At 60.4% G+C, this 24,412-nt stretch overlaps 1 protein-coding gene across 1 annotated transcript; it reads left to right on the top strand.

The window, feature by feature from the left end:
* The first annotated feature begins 95 nt into the window (after positions 1-95).
* On the top strand, positions 96-23,979 carry LOC135291815 (valine--tRNA ligase, mitochondrial-like). The gene is given in 37 exon segments (XM_064406064.1): positions 96-263; positions 975-1,055; positions 1,686-1,793; positions 2,531-2,643; positions 4,209-4,278; positions 4,604-4,629; positions 4,828-4,899; positions 4,996-5,077; positions 5,791-5,910; positions 6,269-6,380; positions 7,056-7,144; positions 7,825-7,915; positions 9,135-9,175; positions 9,304-9,369; positions 9,371-9,397; positions 10,372-10,437; positions 10,439-10,476; positions 11,080-11,161; positions 11,917-11,993; positions 12,714-12,744; positions 12,746-12,929; positions 14,915-14,984; positions 15,437-15,560; positions 17,198-17,224; positions 17,227-17,304; positions 18,398-18,415; positions 18,417-18,467; positions 18,751-18,800; positions 19,115-19,170; positions 19,459-19,590; positions 20,285-20,540; positions 21,050-21,245; positions 21,541-21,738; positions 21,740-21,745; positions 22,341-22,455; positions 23,000-23,172; positions 23,886-23,979. Coding segments are annotated over 37 exon segments (3,378 nt in total). The 3' UTR covers positions 23,970-23,979.
* Positions 23,980-24,412: the final 433 nt, after the last annotated feature.

The following is a 24,412-nucleotide window of genomic DNA, read 5'->3' as shown; positions in this document are numbered from 1 at the left end:
GCGGCGCTATCCCCGCCCTCTCCCCGGTCACGTGGCGCTGTCCCCGCCCTCTCCCCGGTCACGTGGCGCGGCGGCGCCGCCCCGCCCGTGCCAAGATGGCGGCGGGCTCCCTCAGCCGCGCCGCGCTCGGCGCTCCCCGCGCTCTGGGCGCTCCGGGCGCTCCCGGGGCGGCCGGGCCCGGCCCCGCGCCTGCAGCGGCGGCACCCCGGCTGCCGGCAGCCCCCCGGCCTGGCACGGGCGCCGAGCGGCGCGGCTGCGCGGCCGCGAGCAGAGGGAGAGGCGGCAGCGGCTGAGGAGGGAGCGGGGGAGCGGGGCGGGAGGCGGAGGGGCAGGTGCGGAGTGGGGGACTGGGGGACTGGGGGGGAACTGGGGGGCACTGGGGAGGGGATTGGAGGGGACTGGGAGGGACTGGGAGAGGGGCTGGGAATGGACTGGGAGGGACTGGGAGAGAGATTGGGGGGTGACTGGGGGGACTGGGAGGGACTGGGGATCTGGGAGAGGGGCAGGTGCGGACTGGGGGGGACTGGGATGGACTGGGAGAGACTGGGAGAGGAGCATGTGGGGACTGGGGGGACTGGGAGGGACTGGGGGAGGAATTGAGAGGGACTGGGGGGACTGGGAGAGGGGCAGGTGCGGACTGGGGGGGACTGGGAATGGACTGGGAGGGACTGGGGAGACTGGGAAGGGCTGGGGACAACTGGGAGAAGAATTGAGAGGGGACTGGGAGAGAGATTGGGGGGACTGGGAGAGGGGCAGGTGGGGACTGGGGGGACTGGGAGGGACTGGGAATGGACTGGCGGGCACTGGGAGAGACTTGGGGGGAACTGGGAGACACTGGGACAGGGTTTGTGTGCGACCAGCACGGGTTTGTACTGGTTTATATTGGTTTGTACTGGTCGGTACTGGTGTGTACTGGTTCGTATTGGTCCATACTGGTCCGTACTGGTTTATACTGGTCCGTGCTGGTCCCGCAGGCGCCGCAGGGCCTCCCAAGGGCTGGAGCCCCCAGGCTGAGGAGGAATATCGGCACCCGCTGGAGCCCGACGGCAAAAAGGGTAACGGGGCCGGGGGAGGGGGGGATTTGGGGGGATTTTGGGGGATTTTTGAGGAATTTGGGGGATTTGAGGGGATTTTGGGGGATCTGGGGTCAGTTTGGGGGGATTTGAGTGGGATATGGGGGAATTCTGGGTGGATTTTGGGGGATTTTTGAGGATTTTGGGGGATTTGAGCAGATTTTGGGGGATTTGAGCAGATTTTGGGGGATTTGAGTGGATTTTGGGGGGATTTGAGTGGATTTTGGGGGATTTTTGAGGATTTTGGGGGATTTTTGAGGAATTTGGGGGATTTGAGTGGATTTTGGGGGGATTTTGGGGGATTTGGGGATTTGAGCGGATTTTGGGGGATTTTTGAGGGATTTGGGGGATTTGAGCGGATTTTGGGGGGATTTGAGTGGATTTTGGGGTGTCCCCCAGGGGGGTGGCACTGTCACCTTCCCCCAGGTGACATCTGGGGGCAGCCCTGTCCCCGTGCAGCCCCAAACTGGGGAGATTTTGGGTTGATTTGAGCAGATTTTGGGTGGATTGTTGGGGATTTTGGGTAGATTTGAGCAGATTTTTGGGGGGATTTTTGGGGATTTTGGGGGTGGTGGCCGTGCCACCCCCCTGAGGTGACATTTGGGGACGCAGCCACGGGCGTGCCCCTCCCCCCCCCGGTACAGCCCCCGCTACGTCGAGGCCGCCTGGTACCAGTGGTGGGAGAGGGGAGGGGTCTTCAGCCCCCCCCCGCCTGAGCAGGTGAGGGGGACACACCTGGGGGGCAAAAAATCACCTGGGGGTCCCAAAAATCACCTGGGGGGGCAAAAAATCACCTGGGGGGGCAAAAAAAGTCATTTTGGGGGGTGAAAAATGACCTGGGGGGGGGTAAAAAAATCACCTGGGGGGGGGGTAAAAAATCATCTGGGGAGCCCCAAAAACACCTGTGGGGGGCAACACATACCTGGGGGGGGGTCCTAAAAATCATTTGGGGGGTAAAAAATCACCTGGGGGGGGCAAAAAATGACCTGGAGAACCCCAAAAATACCTGGGGGGGGTCCTAAAAATCACCTGGGGGGGGGGTAAAAAATCATCTGGGGAGCCCCAAAAACACCTGGGGGGGGGCAACACATACCTGGGGGGGGGGTCCTAAGAATCATTTGGGGGGTAAAAAATCACCTGGGGGGGGGCAAAAAATCACCTGGAGGATCCCAAAAATCACTTGGGGGGGGCAAAAAATCACCTGGGGAGGGGAAAATATTTGGGGGAGGGGGTGAAAAATACCTGTGGGGGACCCCAAAAATTACCTGGGGGGGCCAAAATTCACCTGGAGAACCCCAAAAACACCGGGCGGGGGGCAAAAATCATTAAGGGGGGTGTCAAAACACACCTGGGGGAGCCCAAAAACCACCTGGGGGGGGTTTAAGCCCCACCTGGGGGGGGGTCAGACCCTCGTGGGGGGGTCCAGCGCCCTCCCCCAGCCCCGCTGTCCCCCCCAGGCCCCGGGGGGGGCCCCGGTGCTGAGCCTGGTGCTGCCCCCCCCCAACGTCACCGGGTCCCTGCACCTGGGCCACGCCCTGACCGTGACCCTGCAGGACGCGCTGGTCCGATGGTCAGCGGGGCTGGGGGGGATTTGGGGGATCTGGGGGGGATTTGGGGGGTTTGAGTGGGATTTGGGGGGGTTTGAGCGGGACCGTGACCCTGCAGGACGCGCTGGTCCGATTGTCAGCGGGGTTTGGGGAGATTTGGGGGGCTTTGGGGGGGATTTTGGGGGCTTTGAGTGAGACCGTGACCCTGCAGGACGCGCTGGTCCGATGGTCAGCGGGGTTTGGGGGGTCTGGGGGGGATTTTGGGGGGGATTTGGGGGGTTTGAGTGGGACCGTGACCCTGCAGGACGCGCTGGTCCAATGGTCAGCGGGGTTTGGGGGGGATTTTGGGGGGTTTGGGGGGGATTTGGGGGGTTTTGAGCGGGACCGTGACCCTGCAGGACGCGCTGGTCCGATGGTCAGCGGGGTTTGGGGGGGTCTGGGGGGATTTTGGGGGTCTGGGGGCGTTTTGGGGGGGCTTGAGTGGGACTGTGATCCTGCAGGACGTGCTGGTCCGATGGTCAGCAGGGTTTGGGGGAGATTTGGGGGGCTTTGGGGGGGATTTTGGGGGCTTTGAGTGAGACCGTGACCCTGCAGGACGCGCTGGTCCGATGGTCAGCGGGGTTTGGGGGGGATTTGGGGGATTTGGGGGGTTTGAGTGGGATTTTGGGGGGGGGGGGGTTGAGTGGGATTTGGGGAGTTTGGGGGCATTTGAGTGGGATTTTGGGGGGGTTTGAGCAGGACCGTGACCCTGCAGGACGCGCTGGTCCGATGGTCAGCGGGGCTGGGGGGGGATTTGGGGGATTTTGGGGGTCTGGGGGCGTTTGAGTGGGATTTGGGGGGGGTTGAGTGGGATTTGGGGGGTTTGGGGTGAGTTTTGGGGGTTTGAGTGGGACCATGACCCTGCAGGACGCACTGGTCCGATGGTCAGCGGGGCTGGGGGCGGTTTGGGGGGGTTTGAGTGGGGATTGGGGGGGTTTGAGTGGGGTTTGGGGGGGTTTGAGTGGGATTTGGGGGGTTTGAGCGGGACCATGACCCTGCAGGACGCGCTGGTCCGATTGTCAGCGGGGCTGGGGGGGGATTTGGGGGGGATTTTGGGGGGTCTGGGGGGGTTTGAGTGGGATTTGGGGGCATCTGGGGGGGTTTGAGTGGGATTTGGGGGGATCTTGGGGGGGGATTTGGGGGGTTTGGAAGGAGTTTGGGGGGGTTTGAGTGGGATTTTGGGGGGCTTGAGGAGATTGGGGGGGATCTGGGGTGAGTTTGGGGAATTTGAGTGGGATTTTGGGGGGCTTGAGTGGGGTTTTGGGGATTGGGGGGAATTTGGGGGATTTTGGGGGTTGTATTTTGTGGTCTTTTTGGGGCATTTTGGGAGTATTTTGAGTTTTACTTGGGATTATTTTGGGGTTATTTTTGGGATGTTTTTTTGGGGGTGTTTTTTTTGGGATTATTTTGGGGTAATTTGGGGGGTTTTTTGGGCATATTTCAGGGTTATTTTGGAGCTTTTTTGTGGTTTTTGGGGGTGTTTTTTGGGGGGTTATTTTGAGGGTTTTTTGGGATTATTTTGGGGTAATTCTGGGGTTTTTGGGCGCAGGCGGAGGATGCAGGGCTGGAGCGTCCTGTGGGTGCCGGGCACCGACCACGCTGGCATTGCCACCCCAGGTGTGTCCCCAAATGTCCCCAAACGTCCCCAAATCCCCTCCCCAACACCCCCACGCTGGCATTGCCACCCAGGTGTGTCCCCAAATGTCCGCAAATCTTGCTGAAATGTCCCCAGATCTGCTTGCCCTGTCCCCTGGGATGTCCTCAGGGGTGTCCCCAATGTGTCCCCAATGTCCCCAATGTCCCCAGGGATGTCCCCAATGTCCCCCAATGTGTCCCCACTGTCCCCAGGCCATCGTGGAGCGCTGGCTGTGACAGCACTGGGGGCTGTCCCTGCTGTCCCTAGGGATGTCCCCAATGTCCCCAATGTGTCCCCAATGTCCCTAGGCCATCGTGGAGCGCTGGCTGTGGCAGCACTGGGGGCTGTCTGTGATGTCCCAATGTCCCCAATGTCCCCAATGTCCCCAATGTCCCCAATGTGTCCCCACTGTCCCCAGGCCATCGTGGAGCGCTGGCTGTGGCAGCACTGGGGGCTGTCCCTGCTGTCCCCAGGGATGTCCCCAATGTGTCCCCAATGTCCCCAGGCCATCGTGGAGCGCTGGCTGTGGCAGCAGCGCCGCCCTGCGCCGGCAGGACCTGGGCCGGGCCGAGTTCCTGCGCGAGGTTTGGCGCTGGAAGGAGCGGTGAGGGGACACAGGGACACCTTGGGGGACACCTCGGGGACACCGGGGACATCCCCGGGGGGTGGCCCCGCGGTGTCACCGCCCTGTCCCCTCCAGGCACGGGGACGAGATCCTGCAGCAGCTGCGGGCGCTCGGGGCCTCGCTGGACTGGAGCCGCTGCGCCTTCACCATGGACCCCGTCAGTGTCCCCAAACTGTCCCCCAAAGTGTCCCCAACTGTCCCCAAGGGTCCCCAGGGGTCACTGGGCTGTCCCCAAGGGTCACTGAGCTGTCCCCAAAGTGTCCCCAAGTGTCCTGGCTGTCCCCAGATGTTCCAGTCTGACCCTAAAGTGTTCCTGACTGTCCCCAAAGTGTCCCCAAGCTGTCCCCAGGGGTCACTGAGCTGTCCCCAAGCTGTCCCCAGGGGTCCCTAGGGGTCACTGAGCTGTCCCCAAGCTGTCCCCAGGGGTCCCCAGGGGTCACTGAGCTGTCCCCAAGCTGTCCCCAAGGGTCCCCAGGTGTTGCTGAGCTGTCCCTAAGGGTCACTGAGCTGTCCCCAAAGTGTCCCCAAGTGTCCTGGCTGTCCCTAAGTGTTCAATCTGGCCCCAAAGTGTTCCCAGCTGTCCCCAAGGCACCCCAAGATTGTCCCCAAACTCTCACCACACTGTCCCCAAGTGTCCCCAAGGGGTCATTCAGCTGTCCCCAAACTGTCCCCAAGTGTCCCTTGCTGTCCCCAGTGTCCCCACGTGCCCCAAACTCCCCCAAACTTGTCCCCAACTCTCCTGAACTGCCCCGTGCTGTCCCCAAACCTCCCCGAACTGTCCCCAAAGTGTCCCTAGAGTGTCCCCAAGTGTCCCTGCTGTGTCCCCAGGTGTCCCCGCTGTGTCCCCAAGTGTCCCCGCTGTGTCCCCAGGGCTTCTCCCGCGCTGTCACCGAGGCCTTCGTGCGGCTCTTCAGGGCGGGGCTGATCCGGCGTGACCAGAGGGTGGTGACGTGGAGCTGCGCCCTGCGCTCGGCGCTGGCCGACATCGAGGTGTCCCCAATGTTCCCAATGTCCCCAAATGTCCCAGTGTCCCCAATGTGACGTGGAGCTGCGCCCTGCGCTCGGCGCTGGCCGACATCGAGGGTGTCCCCAGTGTCCCCAATGTCCCCAAGGGTGTCCCCTGGGGGGCTCTGACCCAGCCTGGCCGACATCGAGGTGTCCCCAATGTCCCCAAATGTCCCCAAATGTCCCCAGTGTGACCTGGAGCTGCGCCCTGCGCTCGGCGCTGGCCGACATCGAGGTGTCCCCAATGTCCCCAAGGGTGTCCCCAATGTCCCCAGTGTCCCCAATGTCCCCAAGGGTGTCCCCAAATGTCCCCAGGGTCCCTGACCCGCGCTGCCCCCCCCAGGTGGAGCCCCGTGTCCTCACAGGCCCCACGGAGCTGAATGTCCCCAACTGTCCCCACCCCGTCACCTTCGGCGTCCTCGTCACCTTCGCCTACCCCGTGGAGGGGGACGACGGTGGGTGGCACTGGGGACACCAAGGGTGGCACTGGGGACACCGGGGGTGGCACTGGGGACATTCCAGGGTGGCACTGGGGACACCGAGGGTGGCACTGGGGACATCCAGGGTGGCATTGGGGACACTGGAGGACATCCTGGGTGGCTTTGGTGGCACCTGGGAGTGGCTTTGGGGAGGGGGTTCAGGGCTCCTGTCCTTGGCTGTCACCTGGGTGTCCCCTGAGTGTCACCTGAGTGTGCCTTGGTGTCCCCTGGGTGTCCCCAATGTCCCCTGAGTGTCCCCAGAGTCCCCAATGTCCCCAATGTCCCCTGAGTGTCCCCAATGTCCCCCATGTCCCCAATGTCCCCTGATGTCCCCTGGGTGTCCCCAATGTCCCCTGGGTGTCCCTTGATGTTCTCAATGTCCCCGCTGTCCCCTGATGTCCCCAATGTCCCCTGATGTCCCCGCTGTCCCCTGAGTGTCCCTTGAGTGTCCTCAATGTCCCCTGAGTGTCCCCCATGTCCCCGCTGTCCCCTGATGTCCCCTGGTGTCCCCTGAGTGTCCCCAATGTCCCCTGTGTGTCCCCATGTCCCCTGAGTGTCCCCAATGTCCCCTGATGTCCCCAATGTCCCCTGGGTGTCCCTTGATGTCCCCGCTGTCCCCTGAGTGTCCCCTGATGTCCCCGGTGTCCCCAGGGCTGGAGGTGCCCGTGGCCACCACCCGTCCCGAGACGCTCTTTGGGGACGTGGCCGTGGCCGTGCACCCGCGGGACCCGCGCTACCAGGTGGGGGCGGGGCCACCGCAGGGGCGGGGGCTGAGCCTGGAGGGGCGGGGCTGAGCCTGGAGGGGCGGGGCTGAGCCTGGAGGGGCGGGGCTTCACTGGGTTGAGGGCGTGGCCAAGCATTGGGCAATTGGGTCTCACCTGGAGGGGCGGAGATTCACCGGGGGGGTGGAGCCTCACCTGGGGGTGGAGCCTGGGTGATGGGGCTTTACCTGGGGGGGCGTGGTCTCACCTGGAGGGGCAGTCTCACCTGGGGGTGTGGTCTCACCTGGAGGGGTGTGGTCTCATCTGGGGGCGTGGTTTTACCTGGGGGGTGTGGTCTCTGGAGGGTGGGGTCTGACCTGAGGGCGGGGCCTTGGTGGCCCCAAAATTTATGAGGGTTGTGGGCGTGGCTTCCGTGCAGAGCAGCTATTGGTTGTCTGGGTTTAACCCCTCCCCTTTTCTCTGTCGCCATATAAGGAGAAAGGTGGGGCTTTGGGTAAAGGGGGGTGGAGCTTCATTGCTGGGGGTGTGGCCAATAACTGGGCGGGGCCATCTCACAGCCAGGCAGGGATTGGCCTGGAATGGCTCCACCCACAAAGGGGCGGGCCTTACCCAGAGGGAGGCTCTTAAAGGGCCGGTGCACATTGGGCGTGGTTGGGGCGTGGCTGGGGGCGTGTCCCGCGCTGACCACGCCCCCTCAGCACCTGCAGGGCCGGCGGGTGCGGCACCCGTTCAGTGGGGCCCTGCTGCCCGTGGTGGGGGACCCCAGCGTGCAGCCCGAGCTGGGCACCGGTGAGACTGGGGGCACTGGGGGGCACTGGGAATGGAGTTATGGGCACTGGGAATGGAGTTATGGGCACTGGGAATTGAGTTATGGGGACTGGGAGGGACTGGGAATGGAGTTATGGGCACTGGGAGGGACTGGGAATGGAGTTATGGCACTGGGAATGGAGTTATGGGGACTGGGAATGGAGTTATGGGGACTGGGAGGGACTGGGAATGGAGTTATGGGCACTGGGAATGGAGTTATGGGGACTGGGAATGGAGTTATGGGGACTGGGAGGGACTGGGAATGGAGTTATGGGGACTGGGAATTGAGTTATGGGGACTGGGAGGGACTGGGAATGGAGTTATGGGGACTGGGAGGACTGGGAATGGAGTTATGGGCACTGGGAATGGAGTTATGGGCACTGGGGGGGACTGGGAATGGAGTTATGGGCACTGGGAATGGAGTTATGGGGACTGGGAATGGAGTTATGGGGACTGGGAGGGACTGGGAATGGAGTTATGGGGACTGGGAATTGAGTTATGGGGACTGGGAGGGACTGGGAATGGAGTTATGGGCACTGGGAGGGACTGGGAATGGAGTTATGGGCACTGGGAATGGAGTTATGGGCACTGGGGGGGACTGGGAATGGAGTTATGGGCACTGGGAGGGACTGGGAACAGAGTTATGGGGACTGGAGGGGATTGGGGGGGACTGGGAGGGACTGGGAACGGAGTTATGGGGATTGGGATAACCTGGGAGGGACTGGGGGAGACTGGGAGGGACTGGGGATGGAGTTATGGGCACTGGGAGGGACTGGGGATGGAGTTATGGGGGACTGGGGGGGACTGGGATAAACTGGGAATGGAGTTATGGGGATTGGGATAAACTGGGAGGGATTGGGAATGGAGTTATGGGGACTGGGAGGGACTGGGGAGCACTGGGAGGGGATTTGGGGATACTGGGAGGGATTTTGGGGGGGGACTGGGAGGGACTGGGAATGGAGTTACAGGGACTGGGATAAACTGGGGGGGGGGACTGGGGTGGCACTGGGTGACAGTAGGTGACCCAGGTGTGACACAGGTGACAAACAGGTGACCCGGGTGTGTCCCCAGGGGCGGTGAAGGTGACCCCCGGGCCCTGTGGGTGACACTGGGTGACACTGGATGACAATAGGTGACAGATGACAGACCGTAGGTGACAGCAGGTGGCCCAGGTGTGACCCGGGTGTGTCCCTGTCCCCAGGGGCGGTGAAGGTGACCCCCGGGCACAGCCCCCGGGGCCCTGTGGGGTGACACTGGGTGACAGTAGCTGGCTGTAGGTGACACAGGTGTGACCCAGTGTGACCCAGGTGACCCAGGTGTGTCCCTGTCCCCAGGGGCGGTGAAGGTGACCCCCGGGCACAGCCACCCAGGACCTGGCGCTGGCCCGGGCCCACGCGCTGCCGCTGCTCTCGGTCATCGCCGACGACGGCACTTTGTGTCCCCCGGGCGGGGGGGTGGCTGCAGGTGCGCCCACACCTGTCCCCAGAGTGTCCCCAAATGGCCACACGCTGTCCCCGAAAATGGCCCCAAACTATCCCTGAAAGTGATCCCAAAGTGGTCCCAAAAATGACCCCAAACTGCCCCCAAACAGCCCCAAAATGGCCCCAAACTGCTCCTGAAAGTGGCCCCAAACTGTCCCCAAATGGTCCCAAAAATGGCCCCAAAGTGTCCCCAAAAATGGCCCCAAACTGTCCCTGAAAATGACCCTAAAGTGGTCCCAAAAATGACCCCCAAACTGTCCCCAAACAGCCCCAAAATGGCCCCAAACTGCTCCTAAAAGTGGCCCCAAACTGTCCCCAAACTGTTCCTAAAAGTGGCCCCAAATTGTCCCCAAATGGTCCCAAAAATGGCCCCAAACTGTCCCCCAAAAATGACCTCAAAGTGTCTCCAAACTGTCCCCAGAAATGGCCCCAAAAACGGCCCCAAACTGTCCCCAAACGGTCCCCAAACCTGGCCCATGTCCCCAGCCCAGTCTCAATGTCCCCAATGTCCCCCAGTCCCTTCGATGTCCCCAGTGTCCCCTCCCTGTCCCCAATCCTGCCAAAGTCCCCCCTGTCCCCTCAATGTCCCCCCTGTCCCCTCAATGTCCCCAATCCCTCCAATGTCCCCATTGGCTCCTCAATGTCCCCGCTGTCCCTAATCCCCCATTGTCCCCGCTGTCCCAAATGTCCCCAATTCCCTCAATGTCCCCAGTCCCCCAATGTCCCCTCAGTGTCCCCATTGTCCCCAATCCCCCATTGTCCCCACTGTCCCCTCAATGTTCCCCAGTCCCCCAATGTCCCCGCTGTCCCCAGGGTGTCCCCGCTATCCCCACTGTCCCCAATCCCTTTGATGTCCCCGCTGTCCCCTCAGTGTCCCTGCTGTCCCCAGGGGTGTCCCCGCTGTCCCCACTGTCCCCAATCCTTTTGATGTCCCCTCAGTGTCCCCATTGTCCCCAGGGTGTCCCCCGGTTCGAGGCCCGTGCCCGGGTGGTGGCAGCGCTGGCGCAGCGGGGGCTGCTCCGGGGGGGTGCAGGACCACGCCATGACCCTGCCCCTCTGCAGGTACCGGTGTCCCCAAATGTCCCCAATGTCCCCAAGGGTGTCCCCATGTCCCCAGTGTCCCCTCAGTGTCCCCAGTGTCTCATCAGTGTCCCCCATGTCCCCTCACGCCGTGACCTTGCCCCTCTGCAGGTACCACTGTCCCCAGTGTCCCCACTGTCCCCAAGGGTGTCCCCATGTCCCCAGTGTCCCCAACGTCCCCAGTGTCCCACTGTCCCCATGTCCCCAATATCCCCAATGTCCCACTGTCCCCAATGTCCCCAGTGCCCCCAATGTCCCCACTGTCCCCAGTGTCCCCTGCTGTCCCCATGTCCCACTGTCCCAATGTCCTCAGTGTCCCCATGTCCCCCAATCCCCCCATGTCCCCATGTCCCTACTGTCCCCAAGTCCCCAGTGTCCCCGTGTCCCCAATGTCCCCGTGTCCCCAATGTCCCCAGTGTCTCCAGTGTCCCCAGTGCCCCCAATGTCCCCACTGTCCCCATGTCCCCCGTGTCCCCAATCCCCCCAATGTCCCCACTGTCCCCACTGTCCCCACTGTCCCCAATGTCCCCACTGTCCCCACTGTCCCCAATGTCCCCATGTCCCCGTGTCCCGGTGTCCCCGCAGCCGCTCGGGGGACGTGGTGGAGTTCCTGCTGAAGCGGCAGTGGTTCCTCAGCTGCGGGGACATGGCCCGGGGGGCGCTGCAGGTGAGGGGGGGACACACCTGGGGACACCTGGGGACACACCTGGGGACACCTGGGGACACACCTGGGGTCACCTGGGGACACTGGGGACACACCTGGGACAACACTGGGATACACCTGGGGAGATGGCCCGGGGGGCCCTGCAGGGTGAGAGGGGGACACACCGGGGGGACACTGGGGACACCTGGGGGGTCACACACACCTGGGGGGGGGTCACACACCCCTGGGGGCGCACAGAACACACCTGGACACACTTTGGGGGACCCTGCAGGTGACACTGGGGACACGGGGGGGGGGGGGTTTACACACATGTGGGGACACCTGGGTGTGGTGACACACACCTGGGGGGGGTCACACACACCTGGGTGGTGACCACACACCTGGGGGGTCACACACACCTGGGGGGGGGTCACACACCCCTGGGGGCGCACAGAACACACCCTGGACACGCTTTGGGGACACTGCAGGTGACACTGGGGACACGGGGGGGGGGGGGGTTTACACACACCTGGGGACACCTGGGTGTGGTGACACACACCTGGGGGGGTCACACACACCTGGGGACACCTGGGGGGGTCACACACACCTGGGGGGGTCGCACACACCTGGGTGGTGACACACACCTGGGGGGGTCGCACACACCTGGGTGGTGACACACACCTGGGGGGGGTCACACACACCTGGGGGGGTCACACACACCTGGGGGGGTCGCACACACCTCCCCGGGGTGTCCCTGTCCCCCGTGTCCCCTGTGCCAGGCGGTGGCGTCGGGGCGGCTCCGCCTGGTGCCCAAATTCCACGAGAAAAACTGGAAAACCTGGATGGAGAACGTGGGGTGAGGGGGCGGGGCTAGGGGAGAGGGGGCGGGGCTAAGGGGAGGGGGGGGCTGGGGTGAGGGGGCGGGGCTAAGGGGAGGGGGCGGAGGGATGGGGAGGGGTCTCAGGTGAGGGGGAGGGGCTCAGGTAAGGGGAGGGGCCATGTGGGGGGAGGGTCTTTGTTTTGGTGGGTGTGGCCTCAGGTGTTGGGGGAGGGGCCCCAGGTGGTCTGGGCGTGTCCCAGCTCATGGAGGCGGGGGTCTCAGGTGCTGGGGGTGGAGTTTCTGCTTTGGGGGCGGGGGTCTCAGCACTGGTGGCGTGTCTTTGGCATGGGGGAAGAGTTTTAACTGTGGTGGGTGGGGTCTCAGGTGTGGTGGGCGTGGTCTCAGCTATGGTGGGCGTGCCCCAGGAGTTATGGGTGGGGCCTTGGGTGTGGTGGGCGGGCTTTCAGCTTTTGGGGGCAGGGTCTCTTCTGGGCCTGTCCCCAGCTGTTCTGGGCGTGGTCTCAGCAGTGGGGGGCGTGTCCCAGGTGTTATGGGTGGGGGCTCAGGTGCAGTGGGTGTGGTCTCATCTGTTTTGGGCGTGTCCCACCTGTAGTGGGCGTGGTCTCATCTGTGCTGGGCGTGTCCCAGCAGTGCTGGGCGTGGTCTCAGCTCTTGGGGGCGTGTCCCAGCGGTGGTGGGCGTGTCCCAGCGGTGGTGGGCGTGTCCCCAGTGTCCCCCAATTTCCCCTCCCCGCAGGGACTGGTGCCTGTCCCGCCAGCTCTGGTGGGGGCCACCAGGTCCCCGCCTACCAGGTGCGGGGTGGCCCCGCCCCCGCGTGCCCCCAGGGGGGTCCCCAGGGGGGTCCCCAGGAGGAGGGGGCCGTGGTTCGTGGGGCGCAGCGAGGCCGAGGCGCGGGCGGCCGGCCGCGGGGGGCCCTGGGCTGCCCCCCCGAGGAGCTGCACCTGCAGCAAGGTGAGACCTGGGGGGGTCCCTAAAAACTGGGGGGGGGGTGTCCCAAAAATTTGGGAGGAGTCCCAAAAAAATCCGGGGGAAATTCTGATTTTTGGGGATTTTTTTGGGGATTTTTTTGGGATTTTTGGGGTTTTTTAAGGATTTTTTGGGGTTTAAATGTGAAATATGCCCCCCCCAAGGAGCTGCACCTGCAGCAAGGTGAGACCGGGGGGGTCCCTAAAAACTGGGGGGGGGGTGTCCCAAAAATTTGGGAGGAGTCCCAAAAAAATCCGGGGGAAATTCTGATTTTTGGGGGTTTTTTTGGTGTTTTTTTGGGGGATTTTTTGGGGTTTTTTAAGGGTTTTTTAAGGTTTAAATGTGAAATTTGCCCCCCTCCCCAGGAGCTGCACCTGCAGCAAGGTGAGACTGCAGGGGGGTCCTGAAAAACTGGGGAGTGGGCTCAAAAAAATCGGGGGAAATTCTGATTTTTGGGGTTTTTTGGTGGTTTTTTTGGGATTTTTGGGGTTTTTTAAGCGTTTTTGGGGGTTTAAATGTGAAATTTGCCCCCCCGAGGAGCTGCACTGCAGCAAGGTGAGAGATTTGAGGGTCTTGAAATTGGGGAGGGGGTCCCAAAAATTTGGGGGGAGTCTAAAAAAAATCCGGGGGAAATTCTGATTTTTTGGGATTTTTTTTTGGTGGCTTTTTTGAGTTTTTTTTCAGGTTTTTGGGGTTTTTGGGGGATTTAAATATGAAATTTGCCCCCCCAGGAGCTGCACCTGCAGCAAGGTGAGACCTGGGGGGGTCCTGAAAAACTGGGGAGTGGGCTCAAAAAAATCCGGGGGAAATTTTGATTTTTTGGGATTTTTTTTGGTGGTTTTTGGGGGTTTTTTAAGGATTTTTTGGGGGTTTAAATGTGAAATTTGCCCCCCCGAGGAGCTGCACCTGCAGCAAGGTGAGACCTGGGGGGGTCCTGAAGAATTTGGGGGGGGGGGGTCCCAAAAAATCCAGGACCACAAAAACTGCGGGGGTCGCAAAAAAATCTGGGGGAAAATTCTGATTTTTGGGGGGTTCTGGGGGTTTTTTTTTGAGTTTTTTTGGTGCGTTTAAATGTGAAATTTGCCCCCAAGGTGAGACTGGGGAGGGGGGCCCAAAAAACCTGGGGGAAATTCTGATGTTTTTTGGGTTTTTTTTTAGGGTTTGGGGGGGTTTAAATGTGACATTGGGTGACATTTGGTGACCTTTGGTGGCACTGGGTGACATTTGGTGGCACTGCTGTCCCCACACCCCGATGTTTTGGGGTCCCCTGGTGACATTGGGTGACCTTTGGTGACATTTGGTGGCACTGGTGACGTTGCTGTCCCCACACCCCGACGCTTTGGGGTTCCCTGATGACCTTTGGTGACCTTTGGTGGCACTGGTGACCTTTGGTGGCACTGCTGTCCCCAGACCTCGATGTTTTGGGGTTCCCTGGTGACCTTGGGTGACCTTTGGTGACATTTGGTGGCACTGCTGTCCCCAGACCCCGACGTGTTGGGGTCCCCTGGTGACCTTGGGTGACCTTGGGTGACCTTTGGTGACATTTGGTGGCACTGCTGTCCCCAGACCCCCGACGTGTTGGGGTCCCCTGATGACCTTTGGTGACCTTTGGTGGCACTGGGTGACATTTGGTGGCACTGCTGTCCCCACACCCCGATGTGTTGGGGTCCCCTGGTGACATTGGGTGACCTTTGGTGACATTTGGTGGCACTGGTGACGTTGCTGTCCCCACACCCCGACGCTTTGGGGTTCCCTGATGACCTTTGGTGACCTTTGGTGGCACTGGGTGACATTTGGTGGCACTGCTGTCCCCACACCCCGATGTTTTGGGGTTCCCTGATGACCTTTGGTGACCTTTGGTGACATTTGGTGGCACTGCTGTCCCCAGACCCCGATGTGTTGGGGTCCCCTGATGACCTTTGGTGACCTTTGGTGGCACTGGTGACCTTTGGTGGCACTGCTGTCCCCAGACCCCGACGTTCTGGACACCTGGTTCTCCTCCGCCCTCTTCCCCTTCGCCGCCCTGGGCTGGCCGAGCAGGTGAGACCCCTGTCCCCAACGTCCCCAAGGTCCCCTCAATGTCCCCAATGTCCCTTCACTGTCCTCTCAGTGTCCCCTCAGTGTCCCCTCAGTGTCCTCTCAGTGTCCCCTTTGTGTCCCCAAACCCAATCTTTGCCATTTTTACCCCAATTCTGTGCTGGTGACCTCCTGTTCTTCTGGGTGGCCTGGATGGCTCTGCTGGGCCACCAGTGCCACCCCTGTGTCCCCAATGTCCCTCAGTGTCCCCAATGTCCCCTCAGTGTCCCCAAACCCAATCTTTGCCATTTTTACCCCAAATCTGTTCTGGTGTTCTCCTGCTCTTCTGGGTGACCTGCTGGGCCACCAGTGCCACCCCCGTGTCCCCTCAATGTCCCCTCAGTGTCCCCTCAGTGTCCCCCTCAGTGTCCCCAATGTCCCCTCAGTGTCCCCACTGTCCCTTTGTGTCCCCAGAGCCCCGATCTGGCCCGTTTTTACCCCAATTCCGTGCTGGTGACGGGCAGTGACCTCCTGTTCTTCTGGGTGGCCCGGATGGCCATGCTGGGCCAGCAGCTCACGGGACAGCTGCCCTTCGCTCAGGTCACTGTCCCCAGTGTCCCCAAATGTCCCCAAGGGTCCCCAGATGTCCCCAAAGGTCCCCGAGGGTCCCAAAATGTCCCCAGGGGTCCCAAAATCCCCCAGTTCCCAGGGGTGTGGTTGGGTTTTGGGGTTTCTCATTGTGTTCTCGATGTCCCCAGGTGTCCCCAAGGGTCCCCCGGGGTCCCCAAGGCTCCCAAATGTCCCCAGGGGTCCCAAAATCCCCCAGTTCCCAGGGGTGTGGTTGGGTTTTGGGGTTTCTCATTGTGTTCTTGATGTCCCCAAATGTCCCCAGGGGTCCCCAAATGTCCCCAGGTGTCCCCAAGGGTCCCAAAATGTCCCCAGGGGTCCCAAAATCCCCCAGTTCCCAGGGGTGTGGTCGGGTTTTGGGGTTTCTCGTTGTGTTTTCTGTGTCCCCAAATGTCCCCCAGGTGTCCCCAAGGGCTCTATGGATCTCCCCAAGTGTCCCCAGGTGTCCCCAAGGGTCCCAAAATGTCCCCAGGGGTCCCAAAATCCCCCCAGTTCCCAGGGGTGTGGTCGGGTTTTGGGGTTTCTCGTTGTGTTCTTGGTGTCCCTAAATGTCCCCTGGGTGTCCCCAAGGGTCCCTGAGGGTCCCCAAGTGTCCCTGAGGGTCCCCAAGGGTCCTCAGATGTCCCCAGATGTCTCCAAGGGTCCCAAAATGTCCCCCAAGGGTCCCAAAATCCCCCAGTTCCCAGGGGTTTGGTTGAGTTTTGGGGTTTCTCGTTGTGTTCTTGGTGTCCCCAAGTGTCCCCAAGGCCCCTTGGATGTCCCCAGGGGTCCCCAAGTGTCCCCAAAGGTCCCAGAATCCCCCAATTCCCAGGGGTTGTGGTTGGGTTTTGGGGTTTCTTGTTGTGTTCTTGGTGTCCCCAAGTGTCCCTGAGGGTCCCCAAGTGTCCCCTGTGTCCTCTGTCACCACTTCCCTGGGGGTCACTTGTCCCCATTTCGGTGTCCCCTGTCCCTTTGGGTTTCCCTGTCCCCACTTTTGGGGTCCCCATCCCTATTTTCAATGTCCTTATCCCCTTTTTCGGGGATCCCCATCCCATTTTTGGAGTCCCTGATTCCATTTTTGGGGTCCCCATCCCCATTTTGGGGTCCCCCCGTCCCCATTTCTGGGATCCCCATCCCCATTTTTGGGGTCCCAGTGTCCCATTTTCAGTGCCCCCATCCCCATTTTGGGGTCCCCCTCCCCACTTTTGGGGTCCCTGATTCCCTTTTTGGGGTCCCCCTCCCCAATTTTGGGGTCCCCCATCCCCATTTTGGGGTCCCCCTCCCCACTTTTGGGGTCCCTGATTGCCTTTTTTGGGGTCCCCATCCCCAATTTTGGGGTCCCCATCCCCATTTTGGGGTCCCTGTCCCCCACTTTTGGGGTCCCTGATTCCCTTTTTGGGGTCCCCATCCCCATTTTGGGGTCCCCATCCCCAGTTTTGGGGTCCCAGTGTCCCATTTTCAGTGCCCCCATCCCCATTTTTGGGGTCCCCGTCCCCACTTTTGGGGTCCCTGATTCCCTTTTTGGGGTCCCCATCCCCATTTTGGGGTCCCCCTCCCCAATTTTGGGGTCCCCATCCCCATTTTGGGGTCCCCCTCCCCAGTTTTGGGGTGCCAGTGTTGTCCCCCCCCAGGTGCTGCTGCACTCTCTGGTTCGGGACCCCCCCAGGGCCGCAAGATGAGCAAATCCCTGGGGAACGTCATCGACCCCCGCGACGTCATCGGGGGGGCCACGCTGCAGGTGGGACCCCAAAACCCCACCCCAAAAACCCCTGACCCAAAAAAACCCCACCCCAAAAACCCCTGAGCCCAAAAAAACCCACCTCAAAAACCCCTGAGCCCAAAAAAACCCCGACCCCAAAAACCCTGAACCCCCTGACCCCAAAAAAAACCCAACCCCAAAAGCACAAAAAACCCTGAGCCCAAAAACCCTGAAACCCCCTGACCCCAAAAAAAACCCCGAACCCCCAAAACCCTGACCCCAAAAACCCTGACCCCCAAAAACCCCCAGACCCAAAAAACCCCAACCCCAAAACCACAAAAAACCCCGACGCCAAAAAACCCCGATCCCAAAAAAAAACCCAACCTCAAAAACACAAAAAAACCCCGACCCCAGAAACCCTGAAAACCCCCTGACCCCAAAAAAAAACCCCGACCCCAAAAACCCTGACCCGAAAACCCCCTGACCCCAAAAATCCCGACCTCAAAAGCACAAAAAACCCAGACCCCAAAAACCCTGAAAACCCCCAGACCCCAAAAACCCCTCTGACCCCAAAAACCCTCGAAACCCCCACACCCAAAAAAACCCCACCCCAGAAACCCTAAAAAACCCCCAACCCCAAAACCCCAACCCCAAAAACCCTGAAAACCCCCAGACCCAAAAAACCCCAACCCCAAAAACCCCCACACCCAAAAAACCCCAGACCCAAAAAAACCCCAACCCCAAAATCCTCAAAACCCCCAGACCCCAAAAACCCCCAAAAAAACCCCAAAATCTCCAGGCCTGGAGCAGTTCTGGGGTCATTTTTGGGGGTTTTGGGGTCGTTTTGGGGTTTTGGGGATGATTTCAGGGTAATTTTGGGTTTATTTTGGGCTGATTTGGGGTTTATTTTTGGCTGGTTTGGGGGTGATTTTGGGGTTTATTTTGGGTTGATTTTGGGGGTGATTTTGGGCTGGTTTTGGGTTTATTTTTGGGCTGATTTGGGGGTGATTTTGGGGTTTATTTTGCAGCTATTTTGGGTTTATTTTGGGGGTGATTTTGGGGTTTATTTTGGGTTGATTTTGGGGTGATTTTGGGCTGATTTGGGGTTTATTTTGGGGTTTTGCTCCCCCAGGAGCTGCAGGAGAAGCTCCAGACCCGGACCCCTGGACCCGCAGGAGCTGCGGGCGGCCCAGGAGGGGCAGGTGGGACCCCAAAACCCCCCTGAGACCCCCCAAAAACCCCCCTTGAGCCCCCCAAAAAACCCCCCTGAGACCCCAAAACCCCCCTGAGCCCCCCAAAAACCCCCCTGAGACCCCAAAAAACCCCCCAGAGTACCCCAAAACTGACCCAGAATCCCCCCTGAGCCCCCCAAAACTGACCCAGGACCCCCGAAAACTGACCCAGGACCCCCAAAATCCCCTTGAGCCCCCCAAAACCCCCCTGAGCCCCCCAAACCTGACCCAGGACCCCCCAAACCCCCCCCAGAGGCGGCAGTTCCCGCAGGGGATCCCCGAGTGCGGCGCCGACGCCCTGAGGCTGGCCTGAGCACCCACAACGCCCCACGGTGAGACCCCCGCCCCAAATACCCCAAAATCCCACTGGGACCCCCCCTAAATCACCCCCAAATTCCCCAGGGACCCCCAAATCAACCCCAAATCCCCCTGGGACCCCCAAATCCTCCTGACACCCCAAAATCCCCCCGAGATCCCACCTGGCCCTGAGCACCCACAACGCCCACGGTGAGACCCCCGCCCCAAATCCCCCTGGGACCACCCCCCAAATCCCCCTGAGACCCCAAATCCCTCTGGGACCCCCCCTCAAATCCCCCAGGACCCCCAAATCCACCCAGGGACCCCAAAATCCCCCCCGGATCCCACCTGGCCCTGAGCACCCACAACGCCCACGGTGTGACCCCCCACCCCCAAATACTCCAAAATCCCACGGGGACCCCCCCCTAAATCACCCCCAAATCCCCCAGGGACCCCCAAATCACCCCCAAATTCCCCAAAATCCCACTGGACCCCCCCCCCCAAAATCCCCCAGGGACCCCCCAAATCCCACTGGGACCCCGCCAGGGTGGGCACTGGGAGCACTGGGGAGGAGCTTTGGGGTACTGGGGTGGGTCTGGGGGTTTTGGGGGGTTCTGGGGGGGGTCCCTGGTGCCCCCCCCTGACCCCAAGCCCCCCCCCCCAGGCCCCGAAATCCGTGTGGGCGTGGCCTCGGTGCTGACTCAGCGCCGCTTCTGCAACAAAATCTGGAACGCGGTGGGCTTCGTGCTGAGGGCCCTGCAGGGGGAGAGGGGACCCCCCGAAGCCCCCCGAGGAGGTAACGGGGACCCCCGAAACCCCAAAAAACAGCCCCTGAAACCCCAGGGACCCCCCGAAGTCCCCCGAGGAGGTAACGGGGACCCCGAAACCCCGGGGACCCCAAAAACACCCCCAGGGACCCTAAAAACGCCACCAGGGGCCCTAAAAACACCCCCTGAAAACCCCAAAACCACCTTCTGAAACCCCAGGGACCCCCCAAAGCCCCCTGAGGAGGTAATGGGGACCCCAAAAATGTCAGAGACTCCAAAAACACCCCCAGGGACCCCAAAAACACACCCAGGGACCCCAAAAACACACCCAGGGGACCCCAAAAAACACCTCCTGAAATCCCAAAAACACCCCCAGGGACCCCAAGAACACCTCCTGAAAACCCAAAGAAAAAATCCTGAAACCCCAAAACCAGCCCCTGAAACCCCAGGGACCCCCAAAACCCCCCTGAGGAGGTAATGGGGACCCCAAAAACAGCCCCTGGAAGCCCCCAGGGACCCCCAGACTCCTCCGTGTCCCCAATTCCAGGTGGTCCCTGAACCCCTGGCTGCTCCCAGCCCCCTACCCCAGTCCCAGATTGTCCCAATTTTTTGGTTTTTCCACCCCAATCAGGTGGTCCGCTGGCCCCCCTGGACCGCTGGCTGCTGGCCCAGCTCTGAGCCCCCTCCCCAGTCCCAATTTCCCCATTTTTCACCCCAATTTAGGTGGTCCCGCTGGCCCCCCTGGACCGCTGGCTGCTGGCCCAGCTCTGAGCCCCCCTCCCCAATCCCAGATTGTCCCAATTTCCTGGTTTTTCCCCCCAATCCAGGTGTCCCGCTGGCCCCCCTGGACCGCTGGCTGCTGGCCCGCCTGGCCGCGGCCGTGGCCGAGTGTGGCCGCAGGATGGAGGCGCTGGAGGTGCAGGGCGCCGTGGCCGCCGTGCAGAGCTTCTGGCTGCGCAGCTTCTGCGACGTCTACCTGGTACGGGACCCCGAAACGGGGTCCTGGAAAACGGGAATCCTGAAAAATGGGGATCCTGGAAAAGGGGAATCCTGGAAAATGGGAATCCTGAAAAAGGGAATCCCTGAAAAAGGGGAATCCTGAAAAATGGGAATTCCTGAAAAAGGGGAATCCTGAAAAAAAGGGACACCCCAAAAACGGGAATCCTGGAAAATGGAATCCTGAAAAACGGGAATCCTGAAAAAATGGGCACCCCAAAAATGGGAATCCTGGAAAATGGGAATTCCTGAAAAATGGGAATCCTAAAAACGGGAATCCTGAAAAATGGGAATCCTGAAAAATGGGAATTCCTGAAAAAATGGGAATCCTGAAAAAGGGGAATCCTGGAAAAGGGGAATCCTGAAAAACGGGAATTCCTGAAAAATGGGAATTCCTGAAAAACGGCCAAGGTGTCCCTATTGTCCCCATTTTTGGGGTTCCTGTCCCCATTTTGGGATTTCTGTCCCCCAAACCCCTGTCCCTGTCCCCAGGAGGTGGCCAAGGGGTCCCTGCGGTGCCCATTTCAGGATTTATTTCCCCGTTTTGGGGTTCCTGCCCCATTCCGTGGTTCCTGTCCCATTTTGGGGTTCCTGTCCCCATTTGGGATTCCTGTCCCCATTCCGTGGTTCCTGTCCCCATTTTTGGGGTTCCTGTCCCCATTTTGGGATTCCTGTCCCCATTCCCGTGGTTCCTGTCCCCATTCCATGGTTCCTGTCCCCATTCCGTGGTTCCTGTCCCCATTCCATGGTTCCTGTCCCCATTCCGTGGTTCCTGTCCCCATTCCGTGGTTCCTGTCCCCATTCCATGGTTCCTGTCCCCATTTTGGGATTCCTGTCCCCATTTTGGGATTCCTGTCCCCATTTTGGGATTCCTGTCCCCATTCCATGGTTCCTGTCCCCCATTCTGTGGTTCCTGTCCCCATTTTGGGATTCCTGTCCCCATTTTGGGGTTCCTGTCCCCATTTTGGGATTCCTGTCCCCAGGAGGTGGCCAAGGGGTCCCTGCGGTGCCCGCAGCTGCGGGCCGGTGCCCTGGCCACGCTGGTGGCCGCGGCCGAGCTGGGGCTGCGCCTCCTGGCCCCCTTCGCCCCCTTCGTGGCCGAGGAGCTCTGGCAGCGCCTGCCCCGCGCCCCCCCCGCGCCCCCCCACCCCTCTGCAGGGCCCCCTTCCCCGACCCGCCGCCGAACTGGTGAGCACTGGGGGGCACTGGGGGGGGGTCTGGGGGGCACTGGGAGGGGTCTGGGGGAGTCTGGGGGGGGTCTGGGGGGCACTGGGATGGGGGGGTCTGGGGGGCACTGGGAGGGGTCTGGGGGGGTCTGGGAGGGGTCTGGGGGGGTCTGGGAGGCACTGGGGGGCACTGGGAGGGGTCTGGGGGGCACTGGAGGGGTCTGGGGGGTATGGGAGGGGGTTTTGGGGGGGGGCAGAGAGGGATTTGGGGGGGGTTTGGAGTGGTCTAGAGGGGTCGGGCGGCTCCCTGTGTGGTTTTTGGGGTTCCTGGGAGGGTTTTGGGTGGTTTTTGGGGTTTCCAGGGGGTCCCTGTGTGTTTTTTGGGTTCCCGGGAGGGTTTTGGGTGGCTTTTGGGGTTCCCTGGGTGGTTTTGGGGTTCCTGGGAGGGTTTTGGGTGGTTTTTGGGGTTCCTTGGGTGGTTTTTGGGGTTCCCGGGGGGTTCCTGGGTGGTTTTTGGGGTTCCCGGGGGGTTCCTGGGGTGGTTTTTGGGGTTCCCGGGGGGTTCCTGGGGTGGTTTCTGGGGTGTCCCCGGGGGTCTCAGCCCCGTGCCCCCCCAGGCGCGCTGGCGCTGCCCCGAGCTGGAGGCGCAGGTGGCGGCCATGCTGGAGCTGGTCCGGGCCGTGCGGGGGCTGCGCGAGGCCCTGCGGCTCGGGGGGGCCGCGCGCCCCCCAGGTGAGACCCGGGGGGGGGGACGGGGCTCCCAGCATGCCCCGGGGCGGGCGAGGGGGTGGGGGGACTGCAAATCCCAGCATGCCTTGGGGGGGAGCAAACATGGCCAATCAGACATGGACTACAAATCCCAGCATGCTTTGGGGGAGCAAAGATGGCTGATTGGACCTGGACTACGAATCCCAGCATGCTCTGGGGGAGGAAAAAATTATAATCAGCCATGGACTACAAATCCCAGCGTGCTTTGGGGGCAGGAAAAATGGCTGATCAGATACAAACTACAAATCCCAGCATGCTCTGTTGGAGATAAAATGGCCAATTAGAAATAAGCTACAAATCCCAGCATGCTCTGGGGGAGATAAAATGGCTGATCATACATTGACTACAAGTCCCAGCATGCTTTGGGGGAGTCAAAATGGCTGCCATGGGCGGGAACCACAAATCCCAGCATGCTTTGCGGGCTGTCGGTATCCCAGCATGCCCCACCCTGCCCCAAGATGGCGCCCCGCACGGTGGCAGCCATGTTGTGGGCGTGGTTTCCCCGCAGTGCTGGTGCAGGGCCCGGAGCTGGCTCACGATTGGCTGGAGCAGCTCGGCCCCGCCTTCCGGATGCTCTCGGGGGCGGGGCCTGTGCAGCTCCTCCCCCCGGGGGTGGAGCCGGGGCCGGGCTGGGCGGGGGCTCCCGCGGCTTCCGGAACCTTCGTGCACCTGAGGCTGCAGGTGAGGGCGGGGCCGGCCGGGGGCGGGGCTTGGGGGTCCCGGGGGGAGTTGGGGGTCCCGCAGGGCCTGGTGGATCCGGGGGGTTTTGGGGGTCCCGGGGGGGTTTTTGGGGGGTCCCTGGGGGGGGGGGTTTGGGGTCCCATTCCCCCCTCAGTGACACTTTGGGGTCCCCCCCAGGGGCTGGTGGGTCCAGGGGGGGTTTTGGGGGTCCCGGTGACATTTTGGGGTCCCCCAGGGCCTGGTGGGTCCGGGGGGTTTTTGGGGGGTCTTGGGGGAGTTCCTGGGGGGAGTTTGGGGGGTTTTGGGGTGTCCATGGGGGGGTTTTGGGGGTCCCAGTGACACTTTGGGGTCCCCCGGGGCCCAGCAGCCCCAGGTTCGTTACCCGCGCCTTTAATTAGCACCATTAACGAGGCCAGGGGGGCGGGGCGGCCTGGTTAGCGCTGCCCTGATTAACGCTCGTTAATTAGCGCTGATTAACGCTCGTTAACCCCTTCCTCCCCAGGCCTGGTTAGTGCTGCCCTGGTTAATTAATTAGCGCTGATTAATGCTCATTAACCCCTTCCTCCCCAGGCCTGGTTAACACTGCCCAGTTAATTAATTAATTAGCGCTGATTAATGCTCATTAACCTCTTCCTCCCCAGGCCTGGTTAACACTGCCCCAGTTAATTAATTAATTAGCGCTGATTAATGCTCATTAACCCCTTCCTCCCCAGGCCGACGAGGTGCCAGCGGAGCCTGGAGACCCCCGGGGACCCCCAGGGACCCCCAGCTCGGGGGGGGCCGGGGTTTTTAAATAAATAAAATAAATATTTATTTTATGGAATAAATAAAGTGAATAAAATCAAATAAAGTGGTCTGGGCTGGTTAATAAATAAAATAAAATTAAAATAAAGTGAAATAAAAGAAAATAAAATAAATAAAATACAATTAAATTAAACTAAATTAAATTAAATTAAATTAATAAAGTAAAATAGAATAAAGTTAAATTAAAATGAAATAAAATAAAATAATAAAATAAAGTTAAAATAAAATAAAATGAAATAAAATAAAATAAAATAAAATAGTAAAATAATAAACAAAATAAATAAAATAAAATAAAGTAAAATAAAATAAAATAATAAAATAAAGATAATAAATAAAATAAAGGAGAATAAAGTAAATAAAATAAAGTAAAATTTAATGGTTTGGGTTTATTAATAAATAAAATAAAATTTATTCATAAAGTAAAATAAAATGTAGT

The sequence above is a fragment of the Passer domesticus genome, unplaced genomic scaffold, assembly GCF_036417665.1.
Source record: "Passer domesticus isolate bPasDom1 unplaced genomic scaffold, bPasDom1.hap1 HAP1_SCAFFOLD_128, whole genome shotgun sequence".
Lineage (NCBI taxonomy): Eukaryota > Metazoa > Chordata > Aves > Passeriformes > Passeridae > Passer > Passer domesticus.
The sequence above is the reverse complement of the archived record's forward strand: the minus strand, read 5'-3'. Positions and strand labels throughout refer to the sequence as shown.